The following is a 19,965-nucleotide window of genomic DNA, read 5'->3' as shown; positions in this document are numbered from 1 at the left end:
CCCAAGAGCTCTCGCAGAAAAACAAACCACATTGCTGTCTTCTTCTCGCCCACCCCGTTTCCGTTATCTCCGCTCAGAGCCCACAGATAAGAAAGGTCGAGGGCGTCTGGCTGAGCTTGATCCGTGAAGACAGGAGCAATAGCTACAGTATATTGTACTTTGGCCTATATTGTAAGCCACAGTTCTGACTGTATCTTCAAAGTAGTTTTGTCACTATAGGGCTATGTCACAACCTGAACCCTGCAGTGGCAATAAAATAATAATGTCACGCGGAACAAAGGCTGTCTATACAGCTGACACTAGCAGCATCTTTGCAGGTGACAACAAGGCTAAATTGTGTTATGGCTGAGGGAAGTAGGGGTGCTGGGGGGGGGGGGGGGGGGGGGGCTGGAGCACCTAGTAACAGAAATCTGTTTTGTAACAGAAATCTGGGCTGTGCCCAGGCCCAGGCACAGCCCCCCCTCGGATAGGAGGAGGAAAATAATAATGATTTTAATCAAAACAGATTTCTGTTACTAGGCCTAATAAATATGCTGTATCACAGTATCGGCACCTTATCCTGGTTAATTGCCTGTGTCAGTTTGCTCATGCGTTGGGAGAGGGAAAGTAAAGGCCACTTTTCTGCGTGAAAATGCGCGAAAATGCACGTGCACGAGGCGCGTGCACACACATTTTGCAGGCGCGCGCTCACGCTCGCGCACCCCCTACTAAGCATTCAGAACCTCCTACTGTAAACAACACTGTGAAAACGTGCACATGAGTTGTTAATACACAGAATAGTGTCATTGTTTTCAACATGTTTTCAGCATGAGAGCCATACGTGACATGGTAGAAAGGATACATTGTGATGGTATGCATGTACTAGGCCTACTCATATAACTACAGCTTAAACAAGCACCTTCTTACCCAACAAGGTGTAAATATTGCGTCAGTGAAAATGTACAGACGAATGGTTGAAACATATTCAGAAAACATTTTTTTTAGAAAGTGAACCTCTGGAGAGGTTTAAATATAAAATATCCTTGGCGGTATGGTATGGTATCCCGACCTTTTTGGACTTTATGGCAGAGATCTATGGCATGATCTTTATCGAGGCTGTTTTATGATGATTATGTATTAAGTGACATAATTCCACCCTCATGTTCCCACTCTGCAGGTGGGTCTGGGTCTCCCTGTTCTGATTATGTGGGGAGCGATCGGGGTTGTGGGGTGCCCCCTTGACCTCTGGTGGTTTCGTCATGGAGTGGGCCCGTCCCACAGTATTGTGCCTGAGGTTAAATGATAAATGGTGCATTTATATATAGTGCCTTTATCCAAGGCGCTTTACAGAGCATTGTGCATTACATTCACCCTCACGCACACCGATGCCGGAGGAAACCATGCAAGGCACCAATCTGCACATCGGGAGCAATTAGGGGTTCAGAGTCTAGCTCAAGGACACTTCGACACCAACTCTGGGGGAGCCCGGGTTTGAACTGGGGTCACTCTACCCGACTACACCTGAGCTTTGGATAAAAGCGCTAAATAAATGCACCATTTCCTTTATTGGGAATTGGAATTACTCAAGTATAAATACCTCAAATTGTACTTAGTAAATGAAATGTATTTAGTTACTTTACTTTTTCAATGCAACATACATGAGGATTTGAAGGCGAGCTCTTGGCCAGTGATCTCTGAGGCCTCATGGCATTACATGTGTGTGGGTTGGATTAGAGTCCCATCATGTGCTGCAAGTAAAAGTTACTCTGGTAAAAAAGGGGAAAAAAAGTATTGCCATCAAAATATACTTAATGTGCCAAAAGTGAAAGTCTTTGTGCAGAATGTCTCATTTCACAATTATTAACATCATATTATTGTTAAGGTCAACATCTAGAAGTTTTAAACACAAATCCTATATATGCCACCCCAAGCTCACAATCTTTTCAGATGGAGGTCTGCGTCCAACACGTATATACATTTTAGTTACATTAACAGTTACAGTTTTCACTTTTTGATCACAGATTTCTTCCACTTTGCAAGATAGTGTGTCCCCCCCCCTGTTGGTGTAAGGAAACCTCATAACTCCAAAATGTTCATTTTTCAGGAAATGAAAAATATAAAATTAATAAAACCTTATATTTTTGGAGCTATGTGTGTGTGTGGGTGGGTGGGTAGCTGGGTGTGTCTGAGCACGAAAACAGCATGGTTGTTTTTCACCACCTGTGCGCAACCTAACACACACACAAACACACACGCACATATTAACTGTATATATGGTGATTTCGGGTGTAGAGTAGAGTAGTAGAGGGTACAGTAGAGGGACCCCCACACGGTAACTCTGTCATTTCTCAACCGTTTCGGACGCGGGCGGCTCGCCGGAATCGGGCCGATTTCATAGATAGCTTCATAGACTTGTTTGACAGCACTATCATCAGTGGTGTCAATTTATTTCTTCTCTCGTTTTTGTTTTGTTGTTAATGTGTATTTTTATTTTATTTTTATTTAACAAATTAACTTAAACCCTCAATACCTTCAGCTCTTTTTTCCCCCTCTACACCAGGGGTCGACAAGTACGTTTGGGACTTGGGACATTTTTTATTTGTCTAAGTCATTAGATGGTGGGCCGGAACATATAATCAATGGTTAATTTAAGAACTGAAGAGGGAATCTTGAAAAAACAAGAAAGTGGCCGCACACGCTGATAGCCAAAGTGCCAATATTTTATTTAGGACGCAGCAGATTAAGACATCATGAAACCTAAATAAAATATTGGCACTTTGGCTATCAGCGTGTGCGGCCACTTTCTTGTTTGTTCTTCAGTTGATTCTTCAGTGGGCCGGCACCGCTACAAGGACTTTGGTGTGCATAAGCATCTTTGTGCATAGTAATTTAAGAACTGGAACTTTGACTGAGCATCTTATGCAAATGCACTTGCTGCGAAAGTTAAGAAAGATTTGTGTGGTATAACTGCATGCATACTCATAGAACTGTGTGTGTGTGTGTGTGTGTGTCATACTCATGTGTGTGTGTGTGTGTGTGTGTATTGTGTGTGTGTGTCTGTGTGTGCTGTGTGTGCGCGCGTGTGTGCGTGTGTGTGTGTCTGTGTGTGCGCGTGCGTGTGTGTCTGTGTGCGTGTCTGTGTGTGTGTGTGTGTGTGCGTGTGCGTGTGTGTGTGTATTATAATGTTACAGGTGCAGATAGAAATGTGTGGGGTAATCATTTTGTGCTGGCCTGACCTCATCCTTGAATGTTGTACAATAGGCATATTTAGTTCATTAAAGGTTCAAGCAGAACATCTGGAGACAGACTCCCTTCCGAACTAAGATAAAGAAGCTCTTTCATAGGATCTCAAGGTCTCTTAGATATGGAGAGAAACTGTATGAAACAGCTCCCTGTTTTTTGTGTTATCCTTTTAGTCTGAATGTCTGACTGTACATCGTGCTGTTTACATTTTTGACTAATAAACAAATCAATCAATCAATCAATCAATCAATCAATCAATCAATCCACTCTGAACATGGATAAAGGAATTGTTCAGGTGGGGGTAGATTCTCTATTTGGACGTTATGGCCCAGGGGTTCACCAACCTTTGAAATTCAAGGAAGGAGAAAGGACATGAACCCCATAACTGAGTGTACAAATGTGTACATTCTTGTACACTCTGTAACTATACAAGATCTGTAATACACTCTATTTAGGATCAATTTAGTTCAAACTATCAGCAATTTAGCTGGGGACCCCCCCCAAAACCCTTCAAGGAACCCTGGGGGTCCCCAGATCCCACTTTAAGTATACTATAGTAGCCTATATGTATATGTAAGACTGTCACATATTGTAAACTATTTACTAAATGATTTGCCAGGCCAGATATCATCTCTGGCGGGCCAGTTCTGGCCCACGGTCCACCTCTTGCCTAACACGCACGCGCACGCACGCACGCACGCACACACACACACACACACACACACACACACACACACACACACACACACACACACACACACACACACACACACACACACACACACACACACACACACACACACACACACACACACACACACACACACACACACACACACACACACACACACACACACACACAGTTTACCACCTGTAAGAAGTAATCCAGACTGGGCAGACCTCCAAGAACTTTCCATTTCACCCAGTCATAATAAACATTGGCTTAAGCTCCAATCATCATCATCCGTTTCCTATAATAATCTGTGTCCTCCTACAACCCCACAGAGAGACTTATCTGACCACCACACTGCCTGCACTGTGACATATCAGGGTAATCTCAGTCTGTCCTAGCTCCCACATAGACATTAATAGGCTAATGAGACATTTCAATTTGTCTCATTAGCCTATTATGTTGTTAGCACATTTAGACAACAAAGGCAATTCACCCTTTGTCAGCTTTCTGATTGGTCCCTGACTGACTAACCAGAAGGCTCTTCTGCCTTGTTCCGCCTTGGTTCCACCTAGTTTATGTTGAATTTGCTAAAACAATATTTTTGGAAAAAACTAAAAACAAACATGATATGCTCAGTCACCATGCTGCACCTGTGATGTTCCTTTTCACTGACACAAAGTTTAAAATAAGAATTGAATGCACAGAATATCAATATGAAGCAACTGAAAGACCTGTTATTTCAATGGTAGTGGATGGAGAGAGAGGATTTTTGTCCAACCACATATAACAGCAACCAATGGGTGCGAAGAGGGGCAGAACCACGGGCGGGACTTGACAGGGTGAATTCAATCATATCCTTGCAACCTTTTACGTGTGGATAAGTACTCAGATATACTGGAGGGGGTCCGCCGAATCGGTGAAAATACCATGAGTGCAAAATATAAAAAAATAATTAAATATTAAAGCTGCAAGCAGCGATGACCGGGCCCTCGCACGTGCAAGTTACAGGCAAATATTGACCAATCAGAACTGTGAGCAGAGCTAAGCAACTCTACTGAATGACAAGGATTTTCAAATGAGTCCAGTGAGGTTACTCATGACTCTGTACAACAAACTGTTGGCAAATCATAGAAACTATAACATATCGACCAATCAGAAGAGGGGGCGGGGCTAAGTTACACCAGTGAAGGTCAAGGACTCCAAAACAAGTCCGATGACACCACCGACAAGTCGGTATGACAAAGCGTATTGTGGGGCTTGAAGCACAAAGTTTTGTAGGGGGCGCCATTAGTCCACGGCCCTTTTTTTTAGACGATTAAAATACGTAATCTTTTGCCAGTGGCCCAAATATAGTATGATGGTGGCAGATTTAACAATAACAAGAACATACGAGTCAAAGTAAGCGAGTGCACATTTAAAAAACTGGGAATGTAATAAAAATCTAAAAATACAAATTTTATTTCTTATTTTAGGACAATGAAAAGAACAAGTATCCATACAAAAGTATACAAAGATACAAAGATGCAAAGCTACACAGTGTTATTTGTAGCTTTTGCCGCTACAAACGTCGGATGCATCTTTATGTCGCTGGCTTCCATTGACAATGAATGATATACTGCATCTTTGCATCTGCCCATGTGAACGCAGCACCAGCCCTCTGAGATACTGCAGGGGGTCCGCCAAATCTTTGTGTGATAGCAGGGACTTTAGTTTTGAGGGGAGCTAGCCCCTCCTATACACAGGTTTAATGTTTGTCTTTAGTTCAATGTTTGTAAACGCCATTGGCAATGAAGGGAGAATTTACGCCATAATGTAACTCATTACGTCATATTGTCTCTTTATTGTTAATGGGCCTGTTTAATGTTTGTGTTGGCACCGTTTGTTTTAAATCACCATTACATCACCAAATCAACATGAGTTAGACTTTAATATATTAGCGCCCCTTACTTCACACAGGTGTGATTTTTATTACTTTCTTTACGTTACGAAGGCTTAATACTGCCATCTCGATGAGAAAAAAAAAATGCCAGTGGTGGCGGGGCAAGTTTCTGACATTAATCTCAGAGATGTCTGAAAAAAATCTTGCAAATTTCTGATTTTATAATCTCACAGATTTCCGAGATTAATCTCAGAGATTTTTCTCAGAAATCTCTGAGATTAATGTTGCAATTATGTGAGTTTTTAAAGTCAGAAATTTGCTCACACAGGGCAGGGCCCCTGAGAGCCAAAGGCCCCTGGGCCATGGCCCCAATGGCTGATTTGGCGCACGCACACACACACACACACACACACACACACACACACACACACACACACACACACACACACACACACACACACAGACTAGAGTTTACCACCTGTAAGAAGTAATCCAGACTGGGCAGACCTCCAAGAACTTTCCCTTTCACCCAGTCACAATAAACATTGGCTTAAGCTCCAATTATCATCATCTGTTTCCTATAATAATCTGTGTCCTCCTACAACCCCACAGAGAGACTTATCTGACCACCACACTGCCTGCACTGTGACATATCAGGGTAATCTCAGTCTGTCCTAGCTCCCACATAGACATTAATAGGCTAATGAGACATGTTAATTTGTCTCATTAGCCTATTATGTTGTTAGCACATTTAGACAACAAAGACAATTCACCATTTGTCAGCTTTCTGATTGGTCCCTGACTGACTAACCAGAAGGCTCTTCTGCCTTGTTCCGCCTTGGTTCCACCTAGTTTATGTTGAATTTGCTAAAACATTATTTTTGGAAAAAACGAAAAACAAACATGATATGCCCAGTCACCATGCTGCACCTGTGATGTTCCTTTTCACTGACACGAAGTGACGACTGGCTGAAAGGGAAAGTTCTTGGAGGTCTGCCAGTCTGGATTACTTCTGGTAAACTCTAGTCTGTGTGTGTGTGTGTGTGTGTGTGTGTGTGTGTGTGTGTGTGTGTGTTTAATTAGCCATGCGTCCGGTGCTAAACACGAGTTGGAACGATACACAGTGACAGACACGTACATAGATGGATACATAATGACAACGCGTCTTTGCATTGTTTCATCTGCTCGCCTCGCGTATCTCCGATCCGTCATCAACATCATCATCATCGTCATAAAAAATAAACAAAACAGTAAATGTAGCCCCAATATGTTCCCTCAGTCCCTATGCTTATTCTGTAGCTCATACAAAAGCCAATTACTGACGAAGGGTAGGTGGTATCAATGTGTACTTTTTTCCTCGTAAATGTAGACATTCAGGGCTTTCATTCGGTATAGCATGTATAGGATATTTGTTGTGTTCATTTTTATAACTGCCTGTCAACGTCTGACATAAAACGGCCCCTAGCTAGGCTTTCTGTTCAAGAAGAGTACGTTACTACAAAAGCAGGTGTTGCATAAAGGTACAGTAAATATCTCCAGAATGGAAGATGGTAAAATCAAGATTTTTTTTAAAATTAAGCTTTCTTTTGATGTATGCGGTGTGCTTCTCGCTATAAGAGAACATTTGCTGTCGGCCTTGGAAAAGGTTTGGTCGTCCAATGCTATCAGTGTAGCGGCAGGGCTAATCAAGCGGCTCGATATCGTAGCACGCTTTGCTCTTTTACACCTCCTACAGACGCTTTATGTAAAAACACCTGTAATTTCTGTTAAGCCCTTTTCCTTCTCACGTGTTCTTTGAAGAGCATTTGCTTGTAAGTTTTCATGCTTTATAGTTCCTGCGGTCGCTTCTCGCCCTTAAAGGGCCACTTCACCCCTTTTGCAACCAGATCTTATTTTAATGATGTTTGGGAGACAAGAAACTTTCCTGGGGGTTTTATGTGGGTAATATGTGTTTCTTGTCTCCCAAACATCATTAAAATAAGATCTGGTTGCAAAAGGGGTGAAGTGGCCCTTTAAGGTGTCTTACTGGTATCTATGTCAGAGAGGACAGGCTGAGATTACCCTGATATGTCACACTGCAGGCAGTGTGCAGGGGTTGTAGACTTGTAGAGGACACAGATTATTATCCCAGCAAGCACAGTCAGGACCTGGACGAATTAGTGACGTCTCGATTGGGGCCAGATCAAGTCAAATCAAGACTATATAGTCACATCTGGCCCAGAATATCACCTGATTTCAACCAACATAAATTTTACCCACTAAGACGGACGTCCTTGGATTAATCAGAGAGAGTCTGATCAAGGCCAACCTGCCAACTTTGAAAGCCAATGTTAGCCAATTAGGATGGAATATGAAATATTGGACAGATCCGGCTTGAACACATGACTATAGAGATAGTGTGTAACGATTTGCGGGATGTTTGGACAGAATCTGGAGGAGTAATCTTTTGGAGTAATCCAAAAATGTGTTTTGCAAAATTCCACCTGTTGGTGGCGCTATAACAGGCCAATGTGACAAGGGGGGGATATAATCCTTATCCTAGTAGGAAAGTCTGTGAAAGATTCCACATAAATTTGCACGCTGCGTTCATGATTTGAGGCATTTTGTTCCAAAAATGTGTTTTGCAAAAATCCACCTGTTGGTGGTGCTATAACAGGCAAATGTGAAAAGGGTGGGAAATATTCCTCAGCCTAGTAGGAAAGTCTGTGAAAGATTTCACGTAAATTGCACGCTGCGTTCATGATTTGAGGCTTTTTGTTAAAAACAGGCCAATCCTGCCAACTTTGAAAGCCAATGTTAGCCAATTAGGATGGAATATGAAATATTGGACAGATCCGGCTTGAACACTTGACTATAGAGATAGTGTGTAACGATTTGCGGGATTTTTGGACAGAATCTGGAGCAGTAATCTTTTGGAGTAATCCAAAAATGTGTTTTTCAAAAGTCGGCCTCCTGGTGGCGCTATAACAGGCCGTTCTGGAAAATTTGGGGCAGAGGTTCATCGTTGGCACCCAGGGAGTGTATGTGCAAAATTTGGCATCGACCGGGTTAACGGTGCCGGAGATTAGCTGGTAACAGACGGACGGACGGACGGACACACGGACGGAGTGCAAAACATACTCTCTCTCCATGCCTTCGGCCTGGTGGAGACAAGACTATGTGACAACCAGGTATAGTCTGGTGACCATGACCACCGGAGAGACGGTTGACAGCCGGAATGTAGACGGCACCAGTATGCAGCAGTATTGGCGCCCCAGCCTGCATCCTCCGTGAGGAGGAAGCCCAAAAAACCCTCAGTGAGGCCTTTAGGGGGACCATTCGAGCCACAAGTGGAGCCTGCAGCACCACCCTTGCCCAGGTGGAACCGGCAGAACCATTGCGGCTCAAGAATCCACCACTACTGAATGAAGTGTCTGGTGCTAGGAGTCTGGTGCAACGCACAGGTCCTGGACCTGGTGAGAGCAAAAGTGGACCATGGTGAGACGTAGGAGGGGCCCGGACAGGAGTCAACCCACAGAGCCTAGTCCTTCCACGCACCAGAATGGTGCCTTCCAGTCCCGGCAGAGTAGTTCCGGAGTAGTTCCAAGTAGATGTGTGGCCCTGGTCTTTCCCTAGTGGGTCTGATTGAGGGTAGCTACTGGGACGTAAGTCGGGACTTGATCACCCCGGCTGGATCACCCGAGTGAGGGGTATGATGTTCGCGAGATCCGAAACCCCGATGACCTTGGGATACATCACTGAGGATACGTCCCAGGTGCATCCATGCAATGTATTTTCGTTCTAATTAACACATTTACAGCAACCCTGCAGCTGTGGTGCAAAGTAACTCATGATGAGCTTTCTTGCAGATTGGGTTAGTATAACATAAGGTGTAATGATCAACACTTATAGCCCTAGGAAGATTTTGAGTGCAGGACTTTCACTTGTAACCCTGCGGTGGCGGTGTAGCTAGGCTACAGTTACTTGTTCCAGCGCCGCTGGCTTGCAGTGTGTGAGAGAATTATGAGCAGCTATTTATTGGATCTCGGAGGAGGTCATTAGCCCATTACAGACCTGAGAGGACGCTAAGCTGCTAATCTCTTTAAGTCGAGACATGCATTAAAATATGCTGAGCTGTCTGCTAGCTAGCTAACATAGCTCTCTCTGAACTCGTTGTCTCCTTAGCTATAAACCAATGATGATGCTCAAAATTATCCAAATGTTGATTGGCTCCCACTGTGTACTTCAACGTGTGATAGCAGACTAGCCAAAATGGACACATTGTAAAGAATATTCATGAATTGTTCCGTGAAGAATCCCCAATATAAAAAGTGTGTAGGCTTAATTGAAGTGTGTCAAGTAGTGCATGTGTAATTCAATGCACTCATGTTAAATGTTTATTAGATGTTTCTAGGAAAGAGCTCAGACAACAAATTATGCAATAAACAAAAAAGAAAGAAAAAGAAAAGAAAGTGGACATTACGTCCAACCCCAACCCCCTCCACACCTACAACTATGGTCACTACATACACGTAAGCTACAAACAACTAGTTACATGAGCACGCAATGTTAAAGCCACGTCGCGTCTCATTGTTTATTTGCCCAAAATAACAGAGCTGTTAACTGTCGTCACGGCACGCGGTAGTTTGTATGTCTGTTCATTTGGATAGGCAAAGTTGGACATAACTGCGTCACTTCAGAGGAAATTAAAGGGAGCTACTTCAGAGATGTTTACTCACCCCTGGAATCCATTTGAATGGTGGAAATAAACAGTCAATGTGAGTACATAAATCCTTCATACGGCGAGTATAAAACAGTCCGTTCTCTCACACACTCACTATGTACAGTAAAACAATTGAACCACGCCGCCAGGCACCGCACCGCAGCCATCTAGTGTTTATTTTTTTCAGGTTTTTGGGCCTAACATTACCATAATGCCCCGAACTGAGCCTTAACTGGGCCCAGTAGGGCCGGGCTTTAATTTTCAGGACCGTTGAGACCTCTACCCGGTAGGAACACATTATTCCAACCAGTTATTTTCCCCTCCGTCAGGCACCAGGGCTGGCCAGGGGGAGGCAGTATAGAGACCAGGATTACTGCATGTTTTTGTGAGGGTATAACTACCCGAGGGGACACAGGGAGAATATGCAAACTCCACACAGAAAGACCTTTCGCCAATCCCACCTAGGGTACTTTATGGGCGCTGATGACGAGGAGAACACACCCACAGCGTCGCTGGCGGGAATCAAACCCAGGAACTTCTATCTGTGAGGCGACAGTCCTATACTGACTGCGCCACATGCCCCTAAAAAAATCACACCCGTGCGAACTGAGTGGTGCAAGGTCTTATATAGCCTGATCAGCTGTGGTCTGACGTAATGTCAATGACCATAGTAACCATGCTCACCTGTACGTGGCCCCACGTACAGGTACACACATACATAGACACATAGACACATAGATACTGACAAAGCTGGTTATTGGAGTGATGAATCTGGAATTCATAATTCTTAGTAATGTGTGCTACTGTGCTCCTCTTGACTTTCATTTGGAGGTGTCTGTAGGGTGTCTGACTGTCTTCCACTCCAAGCTCACACACCCAGTCCCATGTGGTGAGGGCCGGGCCATTTGCTATGTGCCTTCCTGTGGCTATTTGTATGACAAAGAAGTTTGTTGACATGAAGGAACAGACTGATTGATCAAAGGACTTGTCACTAAAATGTCTGTTGACACCCTACACTCATGTAAACTGCTTAAAAGGTTGACCAAGATGGGACTCTTTGTCAGTCGGGCGCGAGCCTTGTGGATGCACGTCAGGCCATCTCTGGCTGGCGTGAGCTTTAACCTGTATGCATTGCTGCGCTGTGTACTTGTGAAATAAACAACATCATCTCGGATCTGCTTCTGCTGTCTGCCGTGTGTCACAACTTTTCTCCGGGGCTCTCATGGTTCAGATACATCAGGAGTGGTTTGCACCACTCAAAAAATATGTTTCTGCGTGACAGCAATAGTACTTAAAAATCACTCCCGTGTGAAGTGAGGGGCGCTAATATATTAAAGTCTAACTCATGTTGATTAGGTGATGTAATGGTGATGTAAAACAAACGGTGCCAACACAAACATTAAATGCCATTAACAATAAAGAGACAATATGACGTAATGAGGGACAATATGACGTACATTTTCCCTTCATTGTTGTTTGTTTTTAAAACAAACATTGAAAAACAAACATTAAACCTGTATATAGGAGGGGCTAGAGCCCCTCAAAAATACCCGAAACTAACTGGAGGTTACGCAGTAACCATGGTTATATAAGGAATATAAGCGAAGCAGTTCGCTATGGGAGTGCATCCTCTCAGGCGTGCGAGACATAAGTATTTTTATACACTCACATTCGACTATTGGAGAATGGGTCTTTGCGTCATGACGTAGTACGTGCTCTCTCTCCGAGGGCATAAATGCATGTACTTGCGCATGCGCATTATTTGATTTGATTTCTCCTTCTGCCGTTGTTAAGCAAGAAGGGTGTTCTGGCGAACTGCTTTGCTTATATCCCTTATATAACCATGGTTACTGCGTAACCTCCGGTTATATCAATGTCTAACGCATCAGCAGTTCGCTATGGGAGACTTCCCATAGCTTCAGCTATGGGAGACTTCCCATAGCTGAAGTATTATCACTGGAATAGTAGACCCACCTCCTGGTGTGTCCCCGCCGGAGCTACTGACGCCACAGACGTAGCGGCTACGCCCCGTATGGGACAGAACAGCAGGCCCACTACATCACAGATCTAGTGGACCCGGTATTGTTTTAAAATCTGGCAAAGGTCGATGGGGACGACCAACTTGCTTCCGTACACACATCCTGTATCGACACACCCTTGTAGAGTTCCCAGGATGCTGACATGCCTCTCGTGGGGTGTGCCCTCAGGCCCACAGGAGGCTGTGCTCCCATACTGGTATAGGCCAACTGGATGGCTTCTACGATCCCATGGGAGAGCCGCACTTTCGTGACAGGCTTCACTTTGGCACTGGCACTCCAGGCCACAAACTGTTGATTGCCCTTCCTCACGGGGGCCGTTTTGTTTATATATAACCTCAGAGCCCTCACCGGGCAAAGAGAATGCAGCCTCCTATTCTCCTCCGTCGCAAATGGAGGTGGATGGAATGACCTCAAGTCCACTGGGACCCTTGAGGAGAGAAAGTTATTCGGTACAAAGGCTGCAGGGGTTGACCTTTACTGTAGACTTGGATTTGCCCTTGTCTAAGAACTCCTGCAGAAAGGTCAGGACAGCCACCACTGAGGCCTGAAAAGGTACCACCTGATCAGGTCTCCTAGCACACCAGCGCTCGAAGACCCCGTAGGCCACATCATACTGTTTCCTGGTCGACTGCGCTATAGCCGCTTGAATTGTTGCGATGACATTCAGAGGCAAGCCTTCCGCACAGAGATTCATCCTCTCAGGGGCCAGGCCCAAAGATCTAGCGTTTGCGGGTAGACTATCTCGTACCCTGCCTGCGTGAGCGGCTGGTCGTACAGGAGAGGCGTTATTTCCGACCTCCACGACCCCCATGTCGGGGCTATCAGGATCAACGTCAGACTGTGGCTCAAGAGGTAGAGCAGGTCGTCCAATGATCCACATGGGTCGGCGGTTCGAATCCCGGCTCCTCCTGTCTACATGTCGAAGTGTCCTTGGGCAAGACACTGAACCCCAAAATTGCTCCCGATGTGCTGGTTGGTACCTTGCATGGCTTCCGCCGCAATCGGTGTATGAATGTGTGTGTGAATGGGTGAATGTAATGCATAATCTATGTAAAGCGCCTTGGATAAAGGCGCTATATAAATGCACCATTTACCATTTACCCTGAGTCCTCACTCTGTCCAGAGTGGGGAGTATCAGAGTCAGAGGGAGAAATGCTTACAGGAGGCCTCAAGGCCAACTGTGCGCCAGAGCATCCAACCCAGGGTCGACGTCCCTGTGATTGAGAAGAACAGGGGACACTTCGTGTTCTCTTCCGAAGTGAACAAGTCTACCTCGAGTACTCCGAACCTGTCCCAGATGAAACGCGTTGTCATTATTTATCCATCTATGTACGTGTCTGTCACTGTTTATCGTTCCAACTCGGCTAGCCGAGTTCGCCGAGGGGCGGTGGTGTTGCTGTGCCCCTCCGAGGTGGAAAGACTGGTGTTGAGGCGAGGTTAGTGTTGCTGTCCCCCTCCAGTAACACAACAGCGCATATTTGCATTGTTCCATCTGACCGTTGATCATCATCATAAAGAAATAACCGTCACAATGTCTTGGATCTGTCACACTGCTGCGGAAAGTCCCAACGCCTTTCCTAGCAGTGGGCTCATTCCCCGTGGGGTTCTGTTTTGTTGTATAAGATGTATTCTTAAAGGGAGAGAAACATGAACAGGTGCTTTGCATACAACAACATGTGGGACAAGTGGCGGCCGAGGTGACATGCACTCATTCGGCTCGGGGAGTGAGGTACCATGACCTACTCTCAGCTTGGAATCCGGAACATGGGGGGGGGGGGGGGGGGGGGGGTGGTTTTTGTTTGTTTATTGCATTCTTTAATGAACCAACATGTACAAAACATTTTGCAACAGCAACAGATGACACATTCACCGTTCAACCCGGTGTGTAACCCTCCTCCGGGGCTGTGAGCATCATCCTCTTCATGGGGTGGAGGCCGGTTAGAACGGCCATGAGTGAGTGTCCTCATCCATCCGTAGTAGGAGCTCGGTGCGGAGGCGTCTGGTGTAGCTAGACAGCCCGTAGTGGTGAGGTGCCGTGGGCTTCTGGTGCTCCTAGGGTCGAAGCGGGTCGTAGAGCCTCATGTGGTCCTACTGAGGACGCTGGTGCTGGTCGTAGTCCTGGTGGTAGCCGTCACATCAGCTGTTAGTGACGGGGTGGCTGCTAGCTCAGCTCCGGGTGGCTAGATGAAGATGTCGGCAAGGCTTCTGTGGCAGGGGAATGGCTCCCCGCAGGCTTTGCGGGAAGACAGTAGGATTGCTAGCAAAGTTAGCTTGTGGCTAAACTAGCAAACAAACCAATGGGGCTTACACAGCACGCGAGGTAGCTAATGCCGTTAGCTAAGATGCTAAATTAGCTTTCCTAGAAAAACAAGATAAGGGCTTCTACAGCCAACGTACTGTGATTGTCGTGAGTGTATTAGTATCACTAATAATACGATTTAAGGAACCTCACAGTGCAGAGAAACTTACGTCCTTTCGAGGTATTTATTGCCAAAAACCGCAGTGATAACTGAACTGCACTCTGTCGAGTGCCTACTTGCGCGTTGCACACAAGTAGGCCATAAATAGCCTACTAGTGCGCAAGCAGAGTGTGCAAGTACTTTCGACCGCTACAAACTTTCAAATCTCAGACTCTCTGTAAAACATTGAAATTAAATACTAAAGTCGGGTTATAACTGGCTGTCAATGGTGACATAATTACGATATGTTTCAATATTGGTTGAGTAACAGGTAACGTATGTACTATGTATGTATACATGTAAGTTGTAAGTACTATACTGTGGTCGGCTGGTTGGCTTTTATGTGCGTATGCTTGGTAGGAATATATACTGATGTTGATGGTGACGTAATTAAGATATGTATTAATACCGGGTTATAACTGGCTTTTGATGATGTAATAAAGATAGGTTTCAGTTCAGTTTTATTTTCGGAATGGTGGACATACAGTTCATACATAACACACATAATTTCCATTTTTTTTCAACTTCGTTTGAGTGTCCGTTGCTTGTTTTACAGATAGGCTGAGATTTGAAAGTTCGTAGCGGTAGGCACTCGACAGAGTACAGTTCTAGTTTGTTTTTGCGAGCAGTGTTAGGCTACGTGTGTGCACTGTACAATTAGAAACGGATTTACTATATAATCTCAATATGGTGTGAATGGCAAGATAAGTGAGTACGAGATGTAAGCATTTAGCAAACACTCCTATCCAGAGTGACTTTATAGTAAGCGAGGTAAACACATAACACCAAAAGTATGAGACCCTTGTATAGTGCCTCGGGATCATGAGTAAACCAAGAACCTAGCATCAGTCTAAACCAGAAGACGCCTAAGGGCGAGAAGCGACCTCGGCCTAAAGGGCGTGTACAGTGTTTGATGAGGGCCGGGCCTTCATCTTCGGGCCTGTTGAGAACTCTATTTTTTGTCGGCTGTGGGGCAGGCCCGTCCAGAGTTTTAATGGACAGGTATCAGTCAAAAGGGAGACATCGTATAGGAAGGATGGATGGGGAAGGATCAACATGTGGAATGTCAGAACAGGTTCTGACATAATATATCCATATATGGAGATCTAAGGGTTTGAGGTCAGATGTAGAGTTGCTGGCCAATATTGATGACAACTACATGGCAGCGCTCTGTGGATTTGACTATATAGTTTACTTGCCAGCCTCGACATTTCAAACATAAATACTTTAGGGTACTCAAAATGTCTGGGTTCACAATGGGGCTCTATGGGCTGGCAAGTAAACTAATTGCGACAGGTCGCATTTACTATGACATGATCTCCATCCCTGATGATGTCACGTGATGTCACCTGGGCACCATGGGGGCTTTCCCATGTATGGGGATTTTGAGTGATACACTGATTTCATGGTAAATGCGACCTGCGGTCGCATTTACCATATAAACAATATAGGCCTACTATCAAAAATAATAATGTGTACATTGAAACCATACCAGGTACACTATGAACCAAACATCTGTCTAAAAAATTACATTACATTTCAACCTTGTAAAAAAATAAAAAATAAAATAAAAACAAGCCTTGTCATGGTGAACAAAACTAGGTCAAGCTAAAATGGAGTCTTCAGATAACGGCGGAAAGTGATTAATCCGACGTAGGCCGTTAATGACTTACTTTCTTATCTGCCATTTTTTCAAGACCTCACACAATAAGCAGGAGAAGAGGAGCAGGAGTGGGAGGAGACCCCGTGGCAGACCAAGACCTCACACAATAAGCAGGAGAAGAGGAGCAGGAGTGGGAGGAGACCCCGTGGCAGACCAAGACCTCACACAATAAGCAGGAGAAGAGGAGCAGGAGTGGGAGGAGACCCCGTGGCAGACCAAGACCTCACACAATAAGCAGGAGAAGAGGAGCAGGAGTGGGAGAAGACCCCGTGGCAGACCAAGGACCAGATGGGGGGGATTATATCTCCACACTGGCCTGGGAACGCATCGGGATCCCCCAGGAGGAAGTTGCTTCCTACTGCTTCCTACTGTCTTCAAAGTTTTTCACAGCAGATCTACAAGCTCACATCGCAATTATGGCAACATGTTAACACATTTTGAGCGGGAACCGGGAACCCCTTTTGGTGTTTTAAACAGTATGTTATAATATAGCTATTGAAAAATAGCAGATCTACAAGCTCATAGTGCGCCACCGAGTGGCGCGCTACGAGATTGTAGGTCTGCTATTTTTGAAAAATTGTGAACATATTTATTTCAGAAAACTGGAGGATTTAGAAGATGTTTTTTTAATTTCGAGTTCAGGCCTAAATGGGTTAATGAGATTGCTGAGCAGCTATTTTTGAATAGCTGAAGTGGGTGGTTAATGATATTTTATATATTATATTTATATTATATTTTATGGAAATATTTTATATAATGACATTATGATTACAGTGGTTCTGAAATGGGCAATTTGTTTGTTTAGTTTTCACTTATAAGGAAATGTAAAAATGATAAATAAAATAAAAATAAAATAGTAGACATGCCTTACAGAAAAAAACTATATGGACAATTTAACAAAGAAAACAGCAAAAGCATATCACAATAGTAAAAGTCAAAGTCACAAAAAGTAAACCGCTAGGGAAAATATTGAATGGACCCAGGTTAATTTGGCATGCCGTATGGGAAGTATTTGGTGGTTAAGAGAAGCGATTTCAAAACCTTCTTGAATTGGTGAAAAGACAACTCCCATAGATGTAAAGGCAGAAAATTCCATATTTTAGACCCTGTGAAGCCTATATTAAACTGAGTTTGAGACGTACAGGCCTTTGGAGGTCTGAGGCGATTATGGACCTGAGAATTATACCCAAATATGTGAAAAAAGGAGGGAAGGGTTCTCCCCAATGAGCCATGAACAAATAGACCCATTTGAAGATGGTTCACATGGTAAACACTGAGGACACCTAATCGACTAAACAATAATTATGCTTTTGTATAAGCTAGGTATGTATAACCTAGGTTAGCCTTAATAAATTGATGAGTGTTCAGATATGTTTGCAGTGGGTGGCTGGATTACAGTAAGAAGAACAGAATATATGGATTACAATATTAGCCGTGGCCTAAATCACTTTGTGCTGACGGCGTTGGAAAGTGAAATTAAGCCGACGCGGGCCTTTAAAAGCCAGAGCGTGTGAAGCCAGTTCCACTCGCAAAAAGCTTGTCTGCATTGCCACGGTTCTGTTCAGCCCAAGAAGAGACCGCCGCCAACCCGAAGGGCCTGATTGATTGCACCAGCTAGACCGCAACCATGAACGGCACAGAGGGAGATGCGTTCTACATCCCCATGTCCAACGCCACGGGCATTGTCCGCAGCCCCTACGAGTATCCCCAGTACTACCTGGTCAATCCAGCGGCATACGCATGCCTGGGCGCCTACATGTTCTTTCTCATCCTCGTCGGCTTTCCCGTCAACTTCCTCACGCTGTACGTCACCATCGAACACAAGAAGCTGCGAACCCCCCTAAACTACATCCTGCTCAACCTGGCGGTGGGAGACCTCCTGATGATATTCGGCGGCTTCACCACAACCATATACACCTCCATGCACGGCTACTTTGTCCTAGGGAGAAATGGCTGCATCATCGAGGGCTTTATGGCCACGCACGGCGGTCAAGTCGCCCTGTGGTCCCTGGTCGTCTTGTCCGTCGAGAGGTGGCTGGTCGTCTGCAAGCCCATCTCCAACTTCCGTTTCACCGAGGAGCACTCCATCATGGGCCTGGCCTTTGCCTGGGTAATGGCGATCTCTTGTTCCGTGCCCCCGCTGGTCGGCTGGTCCCGCTACATCCCTGAGGGCATGCAGTGCTCGTGCGGAATCGACTACTACACGCGCGCGGAGGGCCTCAACAACGACAGCTTTGTGGTATACATGTTCGCCTGCCACTTCATCGGACCCTTCATCATCATCTTCTTCTGCTACGGCCAGCTGGTCTGCGCGGTCAAGGCAGCCGCCGCCGCCCAGCAGGAGTCGGAGACCACCCAGAGGGCTGAGAGGGAGGTCACCCGCATGTGCGTCATGATGGGAATCGCCTACCTGGTGTGCTGGGTGCCCTACGCCAGCGTGGCCTGGTATATCTTCTGCAACCAGGGCTCCGAGTTCGGTCCCGTCTTCATGACACTGCCGGCCTTCTTTGCCAAGAGCTCATCCATCTACAACCCGATGATCTACGTCTGCATGAACAAGCAGTTCCGCGAGTGCATGATCACCACAATGTTCTGCGGAAAGAACCCCTTCGAAGCGGAGGCCGAGAGCGAGGCTTCAGCCTCGTCCACATCTTCCGTGGCTCCTGCGTAAGCGGGCCACGTGGTCAATGTGCCGCACGCCGGTCCAGAATCCAAGGAGAAGACTTCCACATCCCCGGGAAACGACTGCTGAAGGTTATCGCCCACAGAAATAACTTACAAAGCGTAAAGACAGTTGCAAGGAGAAGTGCAGCCTACCTTAAAAGTTTTTTCTGTATGTACAGACTTCCAACGTAACAAGAGAGATATATATTTTCTTCCTGAGATGAAAATGGAGAAAAAAATTGTAAAATCTTTTACAGTTGGATCCTATATGATATGTTAAATGGCTTATTATCTTTTGTAATATAGAGGCATGTATAATCAAGGCTATACGTTAATATGCAATTTGCAATTTAAAAAAACAATAAAAAAAAGAATCAGAGAATATAAGTAAATACGAATAAATGGTGAACTAGAAAAAGTGCCCTTCTGGGCACAGGTCTCCACCAGGAGGATAGGACTGTGTGAGATGTTTGGCAAAATGTTTAGGATTAATATAAACATGTTTTTGAGGCATTTTGTTCCAAAAATGTGTTTTGCAAAAATCAACCTGTTGGTGGCGCTATAACAGGCCAATGTGAAAAGGGTGGGATATATTCCTCAGCCTAGTAAGAAAATGTGTGAAAGATTTCACGTAAATTGCATGCTGCGTTCATGATTTGAGGCT

At 45.0% G+C, this 19,965-nt stretch overlaps 1 protein-coding gene across 1 annotated transcript; it reads left to right on the top strand.

Moving 5' to 3' along the window:
• Positions 1-18,178: 18,178 nt before the first annotated feature.
• Positions 18,179-19,308, top strand: LOC306932247 (rhodopsin-like; the record flags this gene model as incomplete). The annotated part of the gene is made up of 1 exon (XM_079513971.1): positions 18,179-19,308. The coding sequence occupies exon 1, from the start codon at positions 18,265-18,267 to the stop codon at positions 19,306-19,308; it is 1,044 nt and encodes a 347-aa protein (XP_079370097.1). The 5' UTR covers positions 18,179-18,264.
• Positions 19,309-19,965: the final 657 nt, after the last annotated feature.

This window comes from Electrona antarctica, assembly GCF_951216825.1.
Source record: "Electrona antarctica genome assembly, chromosome: 2".
NCBI lineage: Eukaryota > Metazoa > Chordata > Actinopteri > Myctophiformes > Myctophidae > Electrona > Electrona antarctica.
Note: the sequence above shows the minus strand (reverse complement) of the source record. Positions and strands in the feature narration are given on the sequence as shown.